Source organism: Thamnophis elegans, chromosome 8 (assembly GCF_009769535.1).
Source record: "Thamnophis elegans isolate rThaEle1 chromosome 8, rThaEle1.pri, whole genome shotgun sequence".
Taxonomy (NCBI): Eukaryota; Metazoa; Chordata; class Lepidosauria; order Squamata; family Colubridae; genus Thamnophis; species Thamnophis elegans.
This window is the reverse complement of record NC_045548.1, coordinates 50,815,766-50,839,958: the sequence shown is the minus strand read 5'-3', so window position 1 is coordinate 50,839,958 and position 24,193 is coordinate 50,815,766. Positions and strand designations below refer to the sequence as shown.

Below are 24,193 nucleotides of genomic sequence, written 5' to 3'. Positions count from 1 at the left end.
GGTAAATGCGAGGAAAGGGTGATTTTGTCGGTGCTGGGAAAAAAATAGCAAGGAAAGGTTTCTTGTCATGGCGCTGGGGAGGGTGGCGGTGCGACATTGGATTCGAAGTTGCTCTTTCCTGGAGACCCGTTTCTTTTGCGAGGCTCCAAGAATAAAATCTGGCGGCAGCCGTCAACTTTCTTCAGGCCATGGAGGAAAAAGGGGAGTCGAGGTATGACCGTTGTTATAGGCGCCGCCCTTCTTATCCTCGCCTGTGCAGGGCCCGAGTTTGTTCTGGCATAGGAGAAAATGATGGTCTTGGTTTGGTCGGAAAGCACGGCTCTCTTTTTTGGCTCCAATTTGGGGATGGGGACATAAGTCCTCGCAGCACAAATTTCTCGATTTTTGTGACACTGAAAATAAAACTTTTTTTAAAAAAAAGAAAAGCACGGCTCTCTTAAATGTTTTTTTTTAATCTGCCCTGGTGTTCTCCCAGGTATGAATTACTCCTTCAGCTTTAAGCGCTACTCTTCTTCGACCTTCTTCAATATCCCATATCTCAGTTACCACTGAATAGGATCCTCCAGCGCCCCAATCCTTTCATGAGGGGGGATGATTCTCAGCAGCCTCTCATGGGGTGAATGCAGAAGACAGGCTGAATCTCAGTGGATGAAATGGTCCTATGTTAACCTCTTGAAGGTTATGGTTTGGGACAACCATGATCAGCCAGACAAGGAATAATGGATGGAAACTGAACAAAGAGAGATTCAACCTGAAAATAAGGAGAAATTTTCTGACAGTGGGCGCAATTAACCAATGGAACAGAAGTTTCCTTCAGAGGTTGTGGGAGCTTCATCACTGGAGGCTTTCAAGAAGAGATTGGAGTGTCATTTGTCAGAAATGTTGTAGGGTCTCCTGCTTGGGCAGGGGTTTTTGACAAGATGACCTACAAGGACCCTTCCAACTCTGTTAATCTGACCTTCTAATTTGCTGAGTAGGAAAATCAGAAAAATTAAGTTAATAGACCTATCATTTTTCTTTGAGAAAAAATGTATGGCATTTTGGGAGTGTCTATGGAGATTGTCAGACATCCAGGTTCATGGTTGTCCCAAAGGTGCTTTTTCAAGAGGCAACTGGACTTTCTGATTTTTCTTTGAAGACTTTTCTTTAGAGTTGAAGAAGCTTCTTGGATGAGAAGCGAACTGTCTTCAAAGAAAAGCCAGAAAGTCCAGAAATTCCACCTTTAGCCACTTTGTGAACATATATGCTTAGATTTTAAAAATGGTATCAGATTTGTAAATAGTTATATTGATTTTTTTTTTACTAGGCATTTCAAAAATCCAGAATTTTCAGAAGAGGGTTTATATTCTCAGCATTGTCCTACCTGGGATACAACACTTATCTAGTAATCTCTCAGTCTGCTATGGTTCGTGCTGATGTGAAAAGTAAGAATTGTTTTTTCTAAAAATGTACAGTTGTCAAATCCAATCCTCTATTCCTAAAATATAATCTGATTTTTTTAGAGGAAGGATTAAGTATGGCTACTTATTTTTTGCTTGTTTTTTCTCTGTGTTATCCCTTTATAGATCAAATTTGTAAATCCATACAACTCAATAGAACTCTAGTGGGATACAGATTATATAGTATAGGGATGTCAAATTTAAGGCTGGATGTCAGGATGCAGCCTGTGAGTGTTTAATTCTGACCTGCAGTGCCAGCCTGGAAATAGCAAAACACCGGCCTGAGGTGCCTCTGGCAGTCAAAATGGGGCATGGTAAGGGGCGCATACTCCCCCCCCCCGCACCCCATTTTTGGCTTGGATGGCCTGCAGCAGTCTGCATTCCCCCCCAACAGCCTGTTTTGGCCGGCAGGGTGCTGCAGAAGTTATCCATCCCATCTCCCCTCCCCCACCCCAAGCAGGCCCTGCCAGAGGAGAACTGCAATGCTGAGCTGACACCCCTTTTTTAATACAATACAAAACAATGTGATAACCAGGGAAACAACATACCTCAATAGAAAACACATACTCAGGTGACTCCTACTCCACCTTACCTAAGGCCTGGAGGAAAAGCCAAGCCTTCAGTGTCCAATAAAAGGGTAACAAGATCAAAGTTATGTGATCCTATGGGGAATATCAAGAGGCCTAGCACCGAAGTGACTCAATGAAGAAAAATCCATATATTCAGCCTTGCAAATATTTAGATTCTAATTTTGTTCTCTAAAATGAAAAAAGAATGAAATATTATTTCAATCAGTATTTTAAAACCCTGAAGGTTTAAGGAATCTATTTTACTCCTCATACCCTATACCGAAGAGGAATAGTTGGAAAATATTGGATCCATCTTCAGGAGATCTTGGAAACTGCAAATAATGTTGCGGACTATAATTTTGTATGCTTTCTATGAGAGCTCTTAAATAACCTTGAAGCTCAGGAATTAATTGTATATTTAAAGTAATCAAATAGAAGGACTTTACTTAGAAAAATATTGATGAGATGAAAAGCTGTCATAAAATGATTATTGAGATGAAGATGGGCATATGTATCAAATTCTACAGAATTTGGTGCCAATGCATATAAATTGGATTTTGCATATTTTATTTGTTTACAAAATTTATATTTTTGTAAATACTTACATAAAATCATATTTAACATATTAACATATTCCTTCTCTAGCTGACTTTGGCCTTTTATATATCATCTAATACTTATATGACCTACATCCTTTGGGGTTTTTGTGCCAGTAAAACTCATCTAACTTATCTAAGAGGACATAAATTGGGAAAGATTAGACTAGATCAGTGTTTATCTGTAATCTTATATCTCTTTGACACTGGCTCAAAAAGAAGGGTAGTTGTTGGAAACACTTCCTGTTAATAGAATCAGCCTAACAGTATCATATAGAGCTGTTGATAGAAAAAAAGAAATGTGTTTTGACTATCATGATGTTATTTCTATTAAAACTGTCTTCTATTCCTAACTTGAAATACTAGTATGTCTGTGTGCATTATGAATTATTTTTATATTAAGTAATACCTGCTTCACAGATGGGCAGATTCACTGAATTCTTGTTTTATTATATCATAAGTTAATGAAATCCTAGATCAAGCAGACTATCTCTATGGAAGTGGAGAAACTGAAAAGCTTTATCAGTTGCTGAGTGAACACAAAACAGGTACAGTATGCTGTTTCGGCATGCTCTAATGAACTGAGGTTGGCATAAAAGCGCACAGCATGATACAAATCACTAGATACTGTAGATGGAAAAGTTGAAATCAGAATTTTAGAATACATTATAATGGACCTTTTAAGTCTTTTTACTCTCATTTAAAAAACAACTTTTTTTTCTAATTGCTTTCAGTGGAAAAGAAAACACTCAAATGAAATATTAACACATCAGTGCATGACACTATAATAATGATAATGAGCAATGAAACAGTTTGAAGTTCTAAGATCATTTTTTTAACACATTTAGCAGATTGGGAATGTACGGTTCATAAAAACATTCTCTTTGGGTAAATTTGAATATCCCCAACTTTAATTTTTGGAGTTGATTACACTTGTAGAATACCTCTTCTTTCACTAGATATAGTTCACCATAAAATACTCAGTTAAATTATTATAGTGTCATGCAGTGATGTTTATTAAGCTACCTTTATATTATTTTATATAAAGTTATCCCATAGAACTATTTGGTAATATATAAATATGTCTTTACATTGATACTTACTATGGTACATCATAATCAATATATCCTATTATATATGTTAATATGTAGTGAAAATGCACAAGTGTTATGGCGTCTGGCACGAGCTTTACGAGACCTTGCTCAGCTTAGTCAAACTTCAGCAGAAAAAAAGAAGCAGCTGGCTTATGAAGCCCTTGATTATGCAAAGAAGGCACTTGAGAAAGACAACCAATTGTTATTGTGTACACAAGGTCAGATAAACAAATAATTTACATTTTATAGTGGCTCATTTCTGAGTTTAGGAATTTGAAAGGAAATTGCAACAATTCCTTCATATCTTAAATGACAAACTCATACTCAATTAATTTAATTAGTATATAGCAATTATAATTTCAAACCAGCCTACCAAATGAATTGAAACCAGAAAGTTCCAGAAACTCTAGCTGCAGTAATATTTCTACTGACTTGATCACTTTAAAGTAGATACAATATTGAAAATATTGCAATGAGTGATCCATACCAAAGCATATTTAAAGGCAAACAATGCAGAAGTAGCTGCATGGTCTCAGTAAAGATTCAGTTGCTTTAAAAGATGAAGATACATATAACTTGGGTGACCCTGCATGCCCCGCAGCACCTTTTGCTTTTAAAACAAAATGTTGCATAGTGTAAGATAAATTATAGAAGTGTAATTGAACTAAGTTATTGCCAGTTATTTTTGAGTTTAATTTTAATTTTAAAAGCCTAGGTTGGCTTAGACAGTTATAGCTAGCAATGTCCTGTTGAATATGAACCTGTCTAGACATTAACATAGAATTTCTTTTAAATGTCTATTTTTCAGAGCCCTGTCTGAATGTAGGATGTGGGAAGTTTCTTCTTCACTCTTCCAAAAATATTCTCTCAGGACTTTTATGTAATCTCAACTTGCTTTAAAACCTCCTTCAGCTTGGCCTTGTAAGAAATTGTATGCCATTCATTTAGTTTTAACTATAGTTCATTTTAGACAGTTAACCACCTAGCATTCCCTGTTGACTGAAGCTTAAAATAACAAATCTTTGTGTAGTATGGTTAGAACTGTATTTATTGACAATATGATAATAATTTAATCCCTAAATATTTCATATTGCTAAATAATCTGTTTTATTCTTTTTATTAGTGGTATGCAATATGCCTCAGTGATGTGGGAGATTATGAAGGAGTAAAGAGCAAAATCTCCAGTGCTTTTGTTATTAAGGAACATTTTCAGGTATTTCAACAGTTATTAACTTTTGTATTAACCTTAAATTGTGTCCTCTGCCACACAAACCTGAACATGAGGGAAGAGCAATTTATGATGAAGAATAAATTAGAAACTCAAGTGTTTTTAATTGTTGAATTATATATGAATCATTGATCTCATTGTCTTCATTAATAAGGAATGCTTAAAATATTTTAATGGATTTTGTGTACATAGACACATTTTGGTAAGAAAAATATTTCAAAAAAATGTAACATTTTTGAAGCCTACATTGGATACATTTAAGTATTAAGAAACCAAAGGATAATTCGTGTCTCCGAAAAGTCATGATAGGCATGAGTTTAGAATGGTAGTCCTTCATGTTTCAGAAGTCTTGCCATTCTTTTTTCAGAGGCAGTAATTTATGTTTGCTGCATGCTTGCTGAGGACACAGTTCTAGTCCCAGAACTTGAAGGCTTCTGTACTCTACCATTGGATTTTGCATTTTTATCCTTTTCAGTGTAGTTAACTTCTTTGTTTAAAAGGGGGGGAGGGGGTTGAAATAACAAACGCAAAGAGCAGTTTAAACTTTTCAGTGTGTCATCATATGAAGTAGGACAATTAACATTTCATTAACTTTTAAAATATAGAGCAGAAAAAGGTTCACTAACTCAATTTATTTCAGTTTATTTGGCCATTTCCCCCTTTTTAATCCATGCTTTAAATGATGTTCATGTATAGCTTGCATTCTGTTCACTGTAGCTCGCCATATTAAAAATATGGCCACGTTTTAAAAATTCCTATTTCTAAGGTCTTGAACTTTTCCTGCATTAGAAATCTTTGTGGTCCATTTCTCTTAAAGTACATAATAGTGTAAAGGTAAACTCTATGAGGATAGGAAATTACCTGTGTCCTTGTTAATAGCTCCTCCAAAGTGGATAATAAGTTAGGTGTAAAATTGCTTCAGTTTTCATCCTGGAGGTGAGTTTTGCTGTTCCTGTGGTATCAAAATATAATAAACTACATTCTCTTTTGGCAAGATGTACTTCTCAGAATACACAAACCACTCTGAAATACTTGAATTAGGTGTTGGAGGTTCAGATATAAATCCTAGTGAGGACCTGTTGAATATTGCTATTCTGATTATAATTTCTTCAGTGTTTCCTTTTTCCTTCAACTACATGTTTCAGGATATTTATGTTTTCAAATATAGTTTTGGAAGCTTGAACAGAGAAAGTTCGATGCTAGAGGACTTAGTGGTAGCTTCAGGATTTACATCTTAACTATACAAGCCATAGACATGTGGGACTAAATATTAAGGATATTTCTCCCTAGACCATATGAAAATTCATTACTTTTTTCAGACAAAAATATGCAATGCTGTAATTTCATTGTTGCGAAGAATTAGGTAAGTGGAAAGGTAGGAGTTATGGAGGTAAATATTAAACAATGATAAAGAATGCTTTTTGCGTTGTTTTTAACAGAAAGCATTGATCTGAATCCAAAGGATGCTACTTCACTTCAGTCTTATGGGTTTGGTAAGACATCTTTCTAAACAAAATTATATTGAAAGGCCAACATTTTGCCTGATATGTGGAATGTGAAAATAATTACACAATACTTTTAATATTTAGCAATAATTTCTGAACAATGACATACCCTATCAGCATTGTCTTACATAACATTATATATACATTTCAGCAATATGTCTTCACTAGTTGTCTTTCAAAAACATTGTATTTGCATTTGATTTATCCTCATTTCCTTCTAATTAACACCCAAACTTACCCCTTCCCACTCTACTCTGTTAAGCTATTGATTTAGTGGTTTCTCAGTCATTATTTAGAAGATATTGTCAAGGAGAAATTTACTTTTTCTATATTTGATCCCTGAATAATTTAAGTTCAAGGATAAGCAGCGTATGGCTCTTTTGATATTTTATTATGTGCCCTCAATCAGTGACAACTCTTAACAACCCACATAGATAACAATTGTTAACAATCACATAGGATTTTCTCCATGACAATCTCCCTCACTTAGTCCTTCAGGTCTTAATGGTATATTCCTTCCCACTGTAACTTGATCCATTGATCTTTCCTTCAGTGATTACTAAATTTCAACTTTTTTTTTTACTATTATAAAATTTTTATTAACCATTTCCATAACATATAATCACATGTAAATTATTACCTAGACAATATCATGTTATAAGAGAGGACAATATACATGTGCAATCATCTTGCTTTAAAATCAAGCCTAGTATACTTCCCCCCACCCTCCCCCCGAGCCCCCACAACCTATCCCCCCCCGACTTCCCAGAACCCGTACACGGCATAGATATTTAACAACCACAGTCTAAGATATTGATAAAAATAAAGTAATAACATCTTTACGTTGAACTTAAGCTCCTCCTTGCTAAACTAACTTTAGACAATTTAAATCATTCCTAATTTTAAGCATAGGCTATCTGGAATTTCTTAGTCCCATATTTATTTGAATATAATCAATCCATTTTTTCCAGTCTCGTTTATATCTCTCATTTGAATGGTCTTTAAGATAGGCAGATATTTTAGCCATCTCAGCTAAATTTGTGACTTTCAGTGTCCTTCTTGATTGTAGGCAAATCTTGCTTCTTCCAGTATTGCGCCACCAACAGTCTTGCTGCCGTTATTAAATGCAAATCAGGTTAACCTCTACCACTGTACAGTCAGTAATTATACCTAACAAGAATAGCTGAGGAGTAAATTTTATCCTTTTTTTAAGAATATTTGTATAATCCACCATATTTTTATCCAAAATGCTTTAACCTTTTGACAATTTCAACTTTTGTTAGCACTAACATACATGACAATAATAAGAGATCGAGACTTGTATATGATAGTATTTGGAGGATCATATATTTTCCCATTCCAGTTTTTACCTAATGGTGTAGAGATTGCATTTATTATTCATTAATATTTACTTTACTAATCAAGTATCATGTCTTGTCTCTTGTGATAAGTTATTGACTGATTATATCCTAGGTGGCAACATTTTCCCCAAACCTTTTTTTAATTAAAAAAAAGTCTTCTTCCCTAATGTTGAGAAGCTCCAAACTAGGTAATACATCATCTTAAAAGATTTGCAAAAACAATGATGAATATTCTTGTCCTAAACAGGGCCAAATAGCATACAATGAAAGAGATACAGGCTTTGACATGTTAGTCATATTATTAGCAGATTGAGTATTGGCCAAGCCTTATCTGAGTAAATTAAGACTTTTACATTTCAGTTTTAACATTCTTTCATGAATGAATTTCCTCAGCTTCTCTAAGCATAGTCCTGCGCACTTCAGGTATTTTTCCCTAGACTTGCATTTGTTCTTAAAGCATTCTAAGTGAGCACATCTTTATTTATTTATTTCAATTTCTATAGCTGCCCATCTCAATCAGTTGACCCCTGGAGGCAAATTATATCACACTAATTAAAACCATTAAAAATAATTAGTTACAAATTTGTTCCTCTTGGCACTTTCTTCAGCAATTCTTGAATGCTTCGGTGAGGTCTTATCCTAATGTCAGCCAATATCCCATTAATCTTAATTAACTGTCAATCCATCTACCAGCCACTTTTAATCTGGACAGAATAATGATTCTGTCTTCAACAATTATCAAATGGCCAGTTTGTTTTAGCCACTGTTGTATGTTAACTGCCAGCCTGATCTTTCATTGATCAGTTTCTTCTAATTTGACATGTTGTCCATGGAGGTTTCTAACACTCTATGCCACCTTTGAAGCTGCGCTTCCTTCTCCACTGAGAAACTGAAGTTATATTCTTATAATTTACCAACCGAGCATAGCATAGACCCAGAAGAAATGTGTTTGGCTTACTCTCCCTACTCTCAAAATCATTTCAGAGTAAATATTTATATACTTATCTGACTAGCCAAGTCATAATATCTTTGTGAATCAAAAACTAGTGTTCATACAGAAAAAAAAAACTAGTTCGTGAGGCCTTTCTACACTTAAGTGGCATTTAACTTACAGCTTCTCTAGTTGTTTTTTTGGCAGTGATTTGGAAGTGTAATATTCAGTTAAGCAAACATCATTCTAGAGTTGGGTTAGTTAGAATTCACTGGCCTCCTCTAGTTATGTGATTTTAAATATCTTAGGAGACATATTTAATAAATACATTTTTCATATGTTACAGGTGTTACACATTTGCTGATATGCCATGGTATCAGAGGAACATAGCTGCTATTTATTCTCAACCCCACCAAGCTCTACCTATGAAGAAGTATGTGTCCCATTAGTATTTTCTATAACTTTTTTTGGTGTATTATCAAAAAATTGGGAATTGGGAAAAAAGAGATTGAAAGGTCAGTCTTTATAAGCTATGAGGCTATACTGTCAGGCAATAGATTTTTGTATAAAACTTGATATTCTGAAAATAAATATACCATCTACTAAATGAATACTTATTGATATAATCAATAATATACCAGCTATTTCATAAAATACATAAGATTGATTACATTTGTAAATAAATATATCCTTGAATATAAACTATACAGCTATAACATTCCCTTTTGTGTTTTCCCTTAGAAAAACATTACATTGCAGTTATTGAAGTATTTTAATTTAAAAGATTTAAATTACTTTAATAGTATTCCTCTAATTTTAATGCTAATGTCTTCTAGGCATTACAGTACTTTGAAAGGCTGAAAATGGTAAGTTATGTTAAGAAAGCACATTGCATGACAACTTACCTGAATCAAAATTAAAATGTGTTAGATACTATGTGAAAGTGTCATTATTATAGCAGAGTCCCCCAGCGTTTCCGGCTTTGCGGGGGAGGGGGATGGTTTGCTGAAGTGGTTGGCACGCATGTGTGAACCAACTCCATTTCCACAAGCGGCATGCATGTACACCTTTACTCACACAAATGGAGGCACGCTCACGAGCCGATGGTGGTGGGTGCCCTCACTAGCAGTTTCCATGCCCCAGTTGCAACACACAGCCCACCTAATGGGCATGGGCCACAAGTTGGGGACCCATGATTTATAGTATTACTTGAAACAAGGATATAGGTACATGAAAGTTCTTCAAATTCCTTCAGCTCTATCTATCTACTGAGGTATCATGTAGAATGAAAAATTAGAATTCTCTAGTCATTCGAGAGATACCCCAAATTATAAATTGGAAAATCCATAATGTTTCAGTAGTGAAACGTGAGTATTGAATATGCAACTTTTTAATTACGCTATTCAATACACTATTTAATATTCTTTCAATAGGGATGCTAAAGGAATTGTATGTTAAAACACCTATCGAGAGCATAGAACAAACATATTTATTAAAATGTTTCTATTGATTATGATAAGATTAAAATTAACACCACTTGTTTATACATTGGTGTTTCTCAGAAGAGGAATGTGATAATTTAGTCATAAACGAACTTGCATCAGAATTTGCATTATAAGATGTATATTGAAGTGATTTTCATATTGAGGAACAGAAACAAAGTAATTTCCTTCTTAAATTTAATATAATATGTGTTGCATTTGTGCTGATAAATGAATAAAGGGAGACTAGTATAGATGTATTTCAAGCTATTTAGCTCTCATCAGCTAGCCATACCCTTACTGAGAATTGAACCTGGGCTGAGAAAGGAAGAGGCCTGTGGCTTAGTGGCTAGCTGATGAGAACTAAATAGCTTGCAATAGATCTATCTCTCTCTCTCGCTCTCGCTCTCTCCCTTCCTCTCCTCTCCATGTATGTATGTATGTACTGTCACAACCCCTGGTATCCCCAATTAGGGAGGAAGCATACTGCTTCCCTTTTCTGTCTTTTGGCTCACCCTAAGAACCATCCAGGCAGAAAGCCATTTTTTTACATTTACTTTGTTACATTTGTGCTGATAAATTTATTTTTATCAACATAAATTTATTTATCAGCACAAATGCTGATACACACAGATGTCGATAAAAATATTACAGTGAAGATAGAACCAAATATCCTTCACCACTAAGCAAAATGTACATTATCTTTTTTCTATATATGTACTGAGATTATGCTTAACTTTTTAAAATATTAGAAATAAATAAGCTGTACATTATAAATGAAAAACCAGAAGTTTTTTGTTTGTTTTCATTTCTGTGTAGTTGAACCAAATTTCTATAGTAAAAACTTGCTGTTCTTGGGAAAGACTTACATGAAATTAAATAATAAAAAGATGGCCCTTCTCTGGCTAACAAAAGCTAGAGATCGGCTACCACATACAGAGGAAGATAAGCAGGTAAGTTACTTTCACAGCCAGATATGTATGGATATAAAAAATACATTTTCAAATATTCCTGTGCTAGAACACATACTGAACGCATATCAATGCTGTCATTAGCCTCACGTTTTAGCCTAAAGCCATGTTCCCCAATCTTGGTAATAAATTGTTCCACTTTCAGATCTAACCAGCCAACATGGTCTTTGTTGAGAGTAATCATCTGAGTCATTGTGAATTGGACATGGACAGCATCTAAATTTAATAAATTATTAATCTAAAGAAACAAATCTTGAAAATATTGAAATAATTCATAATTTTGTTATGAAATGTTAGATGCTGACATACTATCAAATGATTATAGAAATGTTAGATCTGGCATAATATGAATATTGTTATTAAGCATTGTCAATGTTTTTCATTGAAACTAAATTTAAAAATAGACGTTTGGAATACGCCGTGGTGGTGAATCTGTGGGCATGCGTGCTGTCACCAGCTGCTCTTCTGGTTTCTGGCATGTGCATGCGCCAGCCAGCTGGTCTTTGTGAGCGCCGGAAACCCGAAGACAAGCTGACTGGTGTGCATGCTGGTCTTTGGGTTTCCAGCAGTCTGGCGTGTGCGCATTCGTTTGGGCATTTGGTGCCAAAAAGGTTCGCCATTACTGGAATAGAGGAATTTCCTGTAGATTTCTTTCTGTCCCTTTTTCAGGCTTTGAATGGGTTGAAAATGATTTTATAAATTTTGATAACGGTACTCTGGTTGGGTTCCACTGAACTACTTGTGAGAATTTTATCTGAAGCTTGGCTTATCAGTTTTAATTTATAGCTGCCCTGAGGTAAATTGGTTTAAGCGATGATTATTGACTCAGATTTGTAACTAAGCAGAAACTTGAAGCCAACTCTCTCAGTGGAAGTTCAGAGCCCAATATTGTTTGTTTGTTTAATATCTTTGTATACCAATGCAATAAAGAAAACCTCTTTGCTGTTCACATTAAAAAGAAATGCAGCCCAAAACCCCATACAAAATAAATACAAGGTTTTTTTTAAAGATGGTACTATTAAATCAAAATGGGGAGGGCTCAGCAAAAAAGCCTGGCTTTTAAGATCAGATGCAAAAGCAATACAGAAAGATTTCTGATTTCTAGAGGGAGGCCACTTCACACGGCACCAATTTCTATCTGATCTAATCTTGGAAATCAATGTCTGTGTAGATTTTCTATTTTCTTAAAAAATAATCAAAGGCAAATTAGCAGACGAGTGCATTAACACAACTATTTCTCCATGATTTTCATGCTGTGTCAAACAATATTTTTTTCACTTCTATTGTTCCAGGTACAAAAAGAAGCTTTGGAAATATTAAATTCTATATGACATGATTTCTCAAAATATCTGAACTAATGAACTAAGAAACTAAAGAGAAAGCTAAACAGTTATATTGTGGTTCAAATTGGTATATGAAGAAAAGAATTTTTAGAGAAGAATAAATTCCAGATTTTATTGACATTTCCATCTACATCTATTAATCCATCTGTATACATTTTTTGTCCAGAATAGAGAGAGAAAAATCAGGAAACAGTTATGAAATTTACAAATATTCAGAAATAATAGCTTTTAATTTTAATCTCTACTTTTCTTGTTTAAACTGTTATTTTAAGTCATTTTCTGGCATGGTTTTAGGTAGTTCATTTGGATAACTATACTGTTTTTGTTTTGGAGAATTTAGTAGGATAGAATATGCTTGCTTTTATATGTCAAAGAATAATTCGTTAAGATATTGTTATAAGAGTGTGGTGGCACAATGTATGGAGCCGGGAGTTCAATCCTGATGGGCTCAAGGTTGACTCAGCCTTCCATCCTTTCAAGGTTGGTAAAATAAGGACCCAGATTGGGCCAACATGCTGACTCTTTAAACCATCTAGAAAGGGCTGTAAAGCACTATGAAGTGCATATAAGTATGAATGCTGTTGCTAATGCTATTGTTTACCTTAATATGTAAAGGTATTTTTAAGCACTGTAAGTGCTTATTTTACATTTTGACTTGCAGCCAATATATGAATAATTGAGCTTTTTGGTTTCTGGCAAGATTTAGTTAGATTCCTTATTGCCTTTCACATCTCAATCATAGTTCCTTAGAGGCATAATCTGTTTTCTGATTTTAAACAATACCGTTCATTTGCAACAAAGTTCTTTTAAAATAAAAAAGACACCAAAAAACCCATGAACAAATATAAATATGAGAAAGAAAAATTCAAAAACAATATAGCTTTTGACTAATAGTCTTGAAACACAATATTAAACTATATAGATTGGTATTTCTTTTGGTTAGGTAAAGTCATAACAGAGAGCAAATGAGCTCAAGGATTTAAAACTAGGATGACGTATCCTTTTATTATAAAAATAAGTTCATGCTTTACTTCAATATGAAGACTTCTAAATCAAAAATAACTAATGCAAATAACTAATGCAAATAACTAATATCTACCTAAATAGTTATCTTTAATTTTTTTAATGAAAAACCCTAGTCCTGAGAATAAGTCAAAAAATTTGGGTGCTGTTAATGTATCTGCATCAAATAGTGAAAAGTTTTTCTTAAAAAATGAATATATTTTTTAGCAGAAGAGCTAACCCTATATATTAAAAAGCTGAAGGTTTCACGCTCCCATCCTCAAAGCCTCTGTGCCTATACATAGCTATGTTTTTTTATATTGAGGTTTGATAGTTACATTATAAGAAAAAATTATAAGGAAAAAAAATGAGGACAGCATGACCATATAAGTGATTAGAAAATAGCCTCTATCTCTTTGGGAATGTAAATCAGCTAAGGCAAATCAGTGACATAACTTATATAGAAATTGGCATTGTTGAAAGAATTGGAAAAATGCTTTCTATTTTAAGCACCTAGTTGTAAACTCTGCTAAAGAAATAAAAATAGAAGTCTTCAAATCACTAACAGCATCTTAGAAGACATACCAGTAGAAAAATCTATACAAAAAGGCTCAGCAGTTCTTATTAGAAGAAAGTTTTTATCACAAGTAAAAGAAATTGCATTTAACACCAATTAACTTTTCTCTATTCTAGAAAATACTTCGGTACAGTTTTACTTGTATGCTATTTATTAGCTGAGAAATCCTTCCTGCAAATTCTAAATTTAAGCTTGGAGGAGCATCTGATTTGTTTCATCTTCCCCTCCCCATTTTAGCACACAGGTTCTTGGCTATCTCTCTCCTGCCAGAGAAATGCGTGCAGTTACTGAAGGAATGAATGCTTTACCACCTAGAGAATGAAGGGTCAGAAAATTATGTGAACCTTTTGAAATGCTATAGGTTGTTTTTTTTGGGGGGGAGAGTCTTTGTATATATATTTATTTTGTAAGCTGCTGAGAGTCATTGAGAATAAGTGGACAACCATATAGTTGTTTTTTTAAAAAAAATCATATTTTTAGTCAAGTTTCAGAGTTCCAACGCTTATTTGGAAGATATTGGTACATTGTTTATTCATATAAAGCCTATTTTTAGAATATTGCAAAGGGTTTCATGAATGCAATACAGAAGCCAAACCATTGAAACATTTGCTCATTAAAACCAGCAAAGTGCACTTTGGTTATCCCATTAGTAACATCTTTCTCAGGCATCAGTTACTTTTCTCTCCTTATAAAACTGCTTGGGGAAGCCAAGGCATCTTTTGAGCCTTTGTATTAGAGAGATGGAGATAGAAATTGAGAGTTGTACAAAAACATACAGATCCAATACATGGGAATGTGGATCCATTCTAAATTTTCCACATAAATTATAATGAGCACTATTGATTTTCGAAAGAGAGCATTTATATCTCCTTTCTTAAATACCGAAATCTTTTAAGTATATCCTTGTTTTACAAAAATATATACAAAGTAGCCAATCTCGTGGAGCTGGAAGAGATTTTTGAGAAGATTGCTTCTGTAAGCTATGAATATCGATACTTGGATTTCCTAATTGAACTTGAACGGTTTTAATAACTAATTGTGATGAAACATTGCACAATGCAATCTGTCTATCTTCCTTGGCAGACAAAAATACTGTTTCTTTGCTATTGGGAAATCATATAAGAAATCATAGTGTGATATCTTTAACAGCCAGTGAATCAAGGTCTGCCAAATTGTGCAAAAATTGGCAAAGTAAATAAGATATTCTGTTAAAAAAATAATAATACCCTGCACTCATGACTTGCACTTAAGTAAATTTCATTGCAGTCATTGAAACCTAAACTCCAACTGGGGTTACTGTTCATGAAAATCGCTCATTGAAACTTAGAATACATGCACATTGCCTAGTCTTCCCAGCATGGGAAAATTGCCATAGCACATTTGTTCAACTCTTGACAAACTTTTTTTTTGGGGGGGGGGGGGAGGGGGGAGAGAAGGAATTTTTGAAAAGTTGCTCATTTCCTCCAATCTTCCAGACATAGAAAGGTATTGCTAAATACCTTATTGCTTTCTCTTCATAGTCCATTAATCAATGTTTATGAACCTAAATATTTTAATATCTCATGCTGTAATTCTTAACTTCAGTAGTTTCCCTTCCCATGGTTGGAATTGGATTTAAGTATTCCATTCATGACTGCACATATGAGGAGCACAGTTCTCACAAAGTTAGAACACTGGGCAGTCAGCAGTGCTTGTGTTGAGACCTGTTGCTGCTATGAGGTGGGGTAAGCTCCTCTCACATGCTTCAGCTCCTGAACCAGCAGTTCAAACGAGGGTGACAATGAATAGATTTATGGGTACCACCTCAGTGGATAACTTCATGGGGACAGAAAAGGAACCCACAACTAGATGTCCCTAGGCAACGGTGATGTCATCGGCAAACCTATGGTGCTTCTGACACAGAAAATATCACTGCTATTAGCAGCAATTAGCTAAAAGATACATAATTTAAAAAGAATGAACTGAGCCAAGCCAAACATCTCTAATTTACCAGTAAAACATGGAAAAATATAAAATGGAAGAAAAACTATACATTTACCTTACTTACCTAGGGCTGCCCTTGTTTAGCTCTTCTAAATTCCAATAAAACTGGCCTTGAGTTTTATTTTCCTCTTTGCCCCTTTCCCAAATAACTTATACAAGCATTTCATTTGTATGTTTTCTCTTTGCAAATTGTCCTCTGAATAACAGACCAAATAAAAATAAGCATACTTTGTGATGCACTGTATTCTTTATTGTTAATTACTGATTTACAAGATTACCTTTGCAATGTTTCAGTCATTCAATAGTGCAAATAATAGTGTTTCTATTGTTCTGAATGTAGAATTAGGTAAACCATTTCTTTGGATTTTTTGAAGTTTTTTTCTTTATAAACTAGCATAATTCAGGTGACTCCAGACACATTTTTTCCCAAATCTTCAGGGTATTTTTAAGGCGCCTATGTATATTGTGGGAGGGCATTATGACATAAAACATATTGATAGGGGGAAGTTATCTAAAAAGATAGACTGAAGGCCCATTAATTCAGTGCTTTTATCAAAGCATTCTCAGGTTAATATCCATGAATAATAAAGTGTAACAATATGTAGAAAAATAAGGTTTTGGTAGAATTCAACTGCTATATTGAGAAAATGAATAATAGCAGATTCATACTGCATTTACAGATTTTTTTTGCAGTTTGATATGTTACAGAATGTTAATTCTAGGAAATTTATTTTGTGTGTGTACAAAACTGTAGGTTTAATGGAATTTACAATGAATAATGAATGCATGATACAATGGTAATTTAAAATGTTACTCTAGTAAGGAAGCACAGTTTGCTAAAAGTAGCATTTGATATAATTCACATCAATGTTGTAGAATTATCATAGATTTGCAAATAGCAAATGCCCTCAATACTGCTAAAATAATTTAATGTTTATATTATCTATAATATTGACAAATAGTGACAATAGCCGCTTTATAAAAACAAATTTAAAGATGTTTAGCAACATCTGCATTTATTGAGTTAAAAATGGATGAGAATACTGAACACTATTAAAATCAATTCAATTGTGCAAGCTTTTGTGACTAGTTTCAATAGGGGTCTCTAAATCCATAGCAAAAAAAATAAAAATCCATGAGCAGAAGAATTCACATTACTTTTCATATTCTACTAAATTTCAAATTAGTTTATCTTATGAAATTGAGGCATATAACCAATATTGTGGAAAAGCCGGTAAAATACCAGAGTAGGGCAGAATATGAAAGCAAATTTTGTTTTTTCTTTAAGATTACCTACTGTTCTCTTGGAAATAACCCAAGATAATATGTAAACAATTTTTAATGCTGATCAGTGAGTTAAAATAGTCTGTTCAGCTTCTGTTTGTGAGTCAGAACAGTGGCACCAATATCTTAATCACATTCATTTTACTGTACATTACTCTTGTGCAAGTAATAAAGGCTTTACCTATGACCACAGCTACCTAGACGTAGCAAAGAGGGTTAACAGTTATTACTTTTTAAAGAAATTAAGCTGATAGAATTATATTCTATCATTTAAAAGAGCCAGCAGCATTTTTCTATATAATGAGATGTACTTGGCAGAAGCCTTTTAACATCTTTTATAACAGCCATGCAATAGAAAGAACCCTAGAGATGTTGCATAAATTAGAAGATTACAGAGCAGTCTGTACATTTCTGAAGTCAGGAAGAAACTCCTGATCCTCTGAATGGCTGTGATATTTTTTAAGTTTAAAGCTCTATAAAACTAGAGCTCACTTGTTTATATGTGTATATATAGTGTATGTGTATATATACACACACATAAATACACATACACACACATTTTAAAATAAAGTCTGTTTCTGCTTCAATTTCATTCTGGCCGATCTCTGAGGACAAAATAAATAAGTAGAGAAAGTAAAAGTTTTTGCATATCTTTGTGGAAGAACAGAACTGCTTTTTAAAAAGATTTCCAGAAAAACTGCTATACAGAGAGACAGCTTATGTACAACTAACTGTGCAATTTAGTTGCTCCAGCCTATCGGGGGAGTGGGGAGGTGAAAGCTTCACTTTGATGAATCTTACTCTTGTCCAAATCCTTCTGTTTCTTCAATTGCAAAAAGCAACTTTTCTTTCAGCTGTTCATAGCTTTTATAAGGCGGTAAATCTAAACGATTAAAACTGCAGAGAAAAAAAAAAACGTTTATTTCCTATATTATTCTTTCTGATAAGATCTCGCCATTAGTTTAATGATGCAATAACTTATCATTTTATATCTTAAATACTTTCAAATCTCACATTTTAACATTTCTTTCCACTGATCCAAACATTCAAGAAAATTCTGAAATATGCATTACAGATTAGCAATTTCCACAGTTATAGCTCAGACGTTTACATTTCTTTGCCAGACAAGCATAGTGATATTGACAGATCCTCCTCCACTTATTTGTTGTATTTTCACTTAGCATGCATTGAGAAATATTTTGTCTGGTTGCCCTTAAAAACCCACCTCTGCTACAGAAAAGAATTCTTTTAAATCTTTCAATACCTGCATTAAAGAACACATTTGGTGTGAATTAATGTATATCTCTTAATAGGACAATGGCTGGCACTTGAAAGAGCTGAATACAATACATGCAGCAAAAAAGCAGTGTTATTATGTCGTTAGAAATCACCCCAAAGCTAAGATAAGTTGTAGTTGAAAGGGTGGCTAAAAAAAATTCTAGGACTGTAAATTACTAAAAAAAACCTAAAAAAATTGGCAATGGAAACTATTTCCATGTTATTGCTAAATAAACTTTGGATTTGTCTCTGTAAGAATTGAATTGCAGTACACCTCAGCATATCTTACTAGTATGCTAAGTAAATATAACACGCACTAGTCTATATGCTAGTGTAATATCTGCAGCCAGCGATACCTTAAAAGTGTAGCAAAACTACATCATAGATTTCTTGCTTGTTATCTTCTAAAATAATGGACCATGAATCCTATAAATGTACTTAGTTCAATGGATCTACATAGCACACAACTACGGTAAGTCTGCATTAAGGTCTTCCTCCACATCATTTTTCTGTTTTAACTCACCATGTGTGACTTCTTGGTAACCAGGTTTCCTTCCCAACCTTTTCAACACAGAATTTCTGAGGACCATTACTTCCTGGGAGAAAAAAACCCAAACCCTTTTTTTAGCAGCCATGAAGAACTTAATATCATTTTAATATTTCAGAAAGGGTAACTTTATAAGATACCAGCTAAGAATTATTTACACTGATTAGTTACCCATGAGCTCTGCAAATCCTCCCAGTGGTAACCGGCAAGTACCAGTGACAAATTGCATCAGTCTCATACGGACTTCATTATCAGCTTCTTTATGAACTATAAACAGATGTAAAAGAAATATTATTCTGAAATGTCATCTAATTAAAAATTATTTTTAATATAATTTTACTGTTATTACACTTGCCTCAACTTTTTCTACTAAAATAAAATGCAAAATGCAGGAGAACTGTAACACAAAACCAAAACACATACCCTATCAAAGAACTGAATATCATCAACATATCTGTACAAAATAAACCTCACATAAAAATCTAGGAACACAGTCCATAATAATGCGGTTACAACACATATCTCAGAAAAATAAAGAGCACCCCAATAAATATCTGCAGAACCAAGATTATCTTATTACATTATAAGATTTTACACTGATCTTCATTTATTTGACCTGTTTTCTGAATTGTTGGTTTTTTTAAAGCATTTCAGATGTCAAATATGCTGTCTTGCTAAACAGTAGAATGTGCATGACTCATTACTGGTTTCCTCTTGCTAGCAAGTACTGATACTCTATTATTTACATTTAAGGTATAGATGATGGCAGTCAGACAGGGAAAATTGTTTGTTTCCCTATTTGTGCCTTCTTTAAGTTCATATTTTCTTCATTCTTTGTTCCCTCTTTGATATTAATGATCATTTCAGCAGCTGGAAACTGCAATTCTACTTTTTGTTTTTGGCAGTCAGTCAAGGAGAAAAAGGTAAATCTGAAAATATTTTTTTAAATATTAGCCAAAGGACACAGTCCAATTTCTTGTCTGCCTGAAAGCCTACGTTCAGACACCTGATAGAGATTTACAAGAGAATATTTATTTTAAAACACTTTTAAAGTACGTCTTTAAGGGGCTAACTGGAACTATTTTTTATTCTTATTGTTCAAACATGTAACTTATTAAGTGTTATGTGAAAGATTAAAAAAAGTGGACCCATCCTCACTTTTTATCAGAATAGATAAACCCCTATGGCAAATAACTGTTGTCAGTGGAAGACTTCCAAATTTGGCTGCAAAAGCCTAGCAGGGTCAGTAGATCAGCAGGAAAGGCTTAAAGTTTTCAGCCTTTGTCCAGATATTTGCAGCACTAAAAACCTGTCCTGTATCTAGTGTTTCATAAAGCCAAATATCATAATACTGTTTTGCTTTAGAATTTGAGATTAGTACAACATGGCTCAGGAAAACATTTCAAATTTGAAACAAAATACATATATGCATGTATTCATGCGTTCCCCTAATTTCTTACAAGTGCCTTAAATATACACTCTATTGATCTTTATTTATTTGACCTGTTTTCTGAATTGTTGGGTTTTTTTTAGCATTTCAGATGTTGAGGTAAAATGATTAATATTTCAAAAAACCTCTTTATAATTGAAAGGTATAGCCAAGGAATTTTTAAAAGATGTCAAGATGAGCCTAGAAAAAGCTTTAGTTGGGACATTGGATTCATAGCCCAAGTGAACGTTTTCAACATTTTTGGAATAGATTAGCAAACATTCATATGTTCTTTAAGTACAAATAAAATTATTGCTCTGTCCAAATGCATCCATGTTTGATGTCTTCACTTTGAAAAGAAATTAACATTGAATTCCATCACTACAAACTTTTCACTACGACACACGGGAAACAGTAAATTAAGAATGCAAGATTATTTCAGTGTAGAGGAAAATGGGAAAATATCAATTACATTGAACAAACTTACCTAAATTTTTGGGGACTTCTGCAAATTACTATAGTAATCATACATGATGGATATACGAAAAATTCCTGCAAATATCAGGAATTTAAAAATTTTGCTTTATTTCAGAATTGCTTTTTTAAAATCCACATGATCACCCACTTTATGTTTGCTGATTCTCTGAACAAATAAAGTAGTATACCTGCCAGAACCACATTATTTGTTTGCTATTTCTTGTATAATGGCGATAAACAGTGTTTCTTTGCCAGTCCGCCATATCAACCTCTTGCATTCCACAAAGCATAACCTAGAAAAGTTCACAAAATTTAAGATACTATTAGCTTGTTTTTAAAAAAATATAAATTAAAATATTTTTCAATATACCATTTTACAGCACTGCCATCTGCTTGTTTATTTACTGAATACGGATATAGCTATTTACTTGTATTAATCCTCATTGTAATATTTTAATTTAGAAGAATTTTATCCACTACAGCTGAAAAATCTCACCTCCAATTCTTTTTCATCAAAATACTGTAGCCATTGAAGAGGAACAACTTCATTGAATCCATCCAAGAAAGCTTTGGTTTGTTCTTGTACTCCTCGTGAAAACCGCCACTCTGCCATTAAACTAAAACAGAAGAAATATTATAACTCTGAAAATAACATTTTTTTATTTTAAAGTATATAATGCAGGGGTGTCAAACTGGCGGCCCAGGGGCCAGATGCATGCAGGCCACACCCACCCTGGCTCCACATAGGTAAAAAATGTTGGGATACATCACATGACGCGATCGAAATTTGACACCCGTGATATAATGTATAACAAATTGAATAAACCCAAAAGACTCCAGAATTACTATTTTTTTAAAGACTGCATTCATAGCATTACTGATTATGTGCCATCAAGAGGGAGTTGATTCTTAGCAAGCATAGAAAACATATTTTCTCCATTGCAGTTTGTCCCTAACATGGTCCTTCAGGTCTGCCAATAGTCTGCTATTGTTCCAACATATTCCATATTAATATTAGTTCTTTCTTCAACATAATCTGAGCATTAACTATGAACATTTGCAGCCTGAACTCTAGCTATAAAAACAGAATTCAGGGCCATTTGAAAAACTGGGCTACCCAATTTGTATGTGTGTGTATATATTTTGGGCAATTCCTTTTTCACAAAGTCTTGGGATAAAGAAAATCCTTTCTGTCCTCATATATGGTTCTTAAAGTTCATCGCACTTTGGCATTGAGAAAAAGCCAAACATTATACAAAACATACAACTATGTATATAAACAAATTTATCCTTGTCCTTTATTTTACTCTATCCCCCTACCCAATATATTCTTCTTTGTTTTCTTCAGTGACAAGTAAATTTGATCCTCCTGATTTCAGCTCATGTGATGTAACCTTTCCTAGCAGCTCCATGTCAACACAGAAGTACATTTCTAAATTACATTCTTCTATATTGTTGTCCCTAAGAGAGAAAGGTTAAAAAAAAGAGATTAACCAAAAGTGTTCACTTTATTTTGACACAAAAAACTGTGAACATCCGAAAAGATGTACAAACCTTATCCAAATTAGAGAATTATAAAACTCAGTGTCAATAGATTCCAAATCTTTTATTGTGAGTTTCTTATTTAGCATGCGCTTGTAGAATGGCAGGGAAAACCCAGTATCAATGAATTTGCCATGAAACAATGCCTGTTGAAGATTTAAAAGGTCAATGTAGTATTTGATATAAACATTTTAAACTATTAACTAGAAAACTTTTAAAGAAAATAGTACATCTGATAAAAACAGTGTACTGATAACTCAAAATGGATTGTTTCTAGTTGTAAGTAGAATGACATATATGGATTGTGTGGAAGAATGCTTAAGCAGAATAGAAAAGAAGAACACTCCATACTGAAGGAAGCCTTGACAACAATTACCCTGGGAGGTGATATTTCAGATGTAGCTTCAGAACATAGCCATAGCCAGTGCTATGAACAGAATAATGGCTGTGAGCTTCATGTTCCAAGTCAACACTCTACATAATAATGCTCTAAACATACATCTGGTTAAATACCAATAATGTTAAAACCTAACCAAAAGAAAATAACCTATAGCAAGTATGAGGAACTAAAGAAGTCATTTTAAATACACTTAAAACACAAGAACAGTTTTTCCCCGAACACCATCACTCTAAACAAATAATTCTCTCACCACTGTCAAACTATTCACTAAAGCTGCATTACTATTACTATTAGTCTTCTCATTGTTCCTATCACCCATCTCCTCCCACTTATGATATATGACAGTAACTTTGTTGCTTGTATTCTTACAATTTATGTTGATATTGTTTCCTGATTGCTTATTTGTTCCCTGTGAATATCATTAAGTGTTGCACCTTATGATTCTTGACAAATGTATCTTTTCTTTTTATGTACACTGACAGCATATGCACCAAAGACAAATTCCTTGTGTGTCCAATCACACTTGGCCAATAAAGAATTCTATTCTATTCTAAGTGCAGTTAAGGGATCTACCCAAACTCTATTCTAACTTTAGAAAATATATACATATTTTTATTTATCCAGAGGACGCAACAAAATCCAATTGTTCTAGTCTGTATTAATAAATTTTGATTATATTCCAACAAATAAGTGATTTTTATATCTTAAGGTGGGATAGGGCAACTTTCTTAAACTTATTTATTAGACGTAGATCATCTCTGCCCTTCAGGAGCTCAAGGCAGCCTATCTAGTGCCACCCTCCTCCTATTTCCTCCTATTTACTCTTTAATAACCAACCTCTGAGATATACTAACCTGAAAGGGCTTAAATTCACTTAAAGAGCTTCCATGAAGGAGAGTACACTAAAATCTGCACATCTTCACTTTAACATTTTTCCCTAATACATCCATTATTGTATGCCCATTTTAAATTGGAAGTACACTGAAGACACTGAAGAATATGAAGAACTGTATTTTTATCAGACATAGTAGTCCAATTAGTGTGAATGATATCATCTCAGTTATAAATAATTTAAGAAAGTTAACTTATTTTCTGTACTAAATATATATGAAACCATGCAGATTAGAACACAATTCCCAGTATGTTGCAAATAAAA

The 24,193-nt window shown here is 33.7% G+C and overlaps 2 protein-coding genes across 2 annotated transcripts in view; one reads left to right on the top strand and one right to left on the bottom strand.

Moving 5' to 3' along the window:
- Positions 1-7: 7 nt before the first annotated feature.
- Positions 8-14,097, top strand: RMDN1 (regulator of microtubule dynamics 1). The gene is given in 13 exon segments (XM_032222411.1): positions 8-211; positions 1,307-1,424; positions 3,066-3,149; positions 3,752-3,894; positions 3,896-3,916; positions 4,822-4,922; positions 6,370-6,414; positions 6,800-6,805; positions 9,070-9,116; positions 9,119-9,156; positions 9,560-9,593; positions 11,024-11,157; positions 12,468-14,097. Coding segments are annotated over 13 exon segments (954 nt in total). The 5' UTR covers positions 8-67; the 3' UTR covers positions 12,507-14,097.
- Positions 14,098-17,066: 2,969 nt separating this feature from the next.
- The window catches only part of WWP1 (WW domain containing E3 ubiquitin protein ligase 1), a 55,816-nt gene continuing 48,689 nt past the window's right edge, over positions 17,067-24,193 (bottom strand). Inside the window, 7 exon segments of the mRNA XM_032222545.1 lie at positions 17,067-18,261; positions 19,166-19,238; positions 19,361-19,456; positions 21,268-21,388; positions 21,592-21,712; positions 22,416-22,556; positions 22,650-22,783. Of these exon segments, the coding sequence (XP_032078436.1) occupies positions 18,162-18,261; positions 19,166-19,238; positions 19,361-19,456; positions 21,268-21,388; positions 21,592-21,712; positions 22,416-22,556; positions 22,650-22,783 (786 nt within the window). The 3' untranslated portion in view covers positions 17,067-18,161.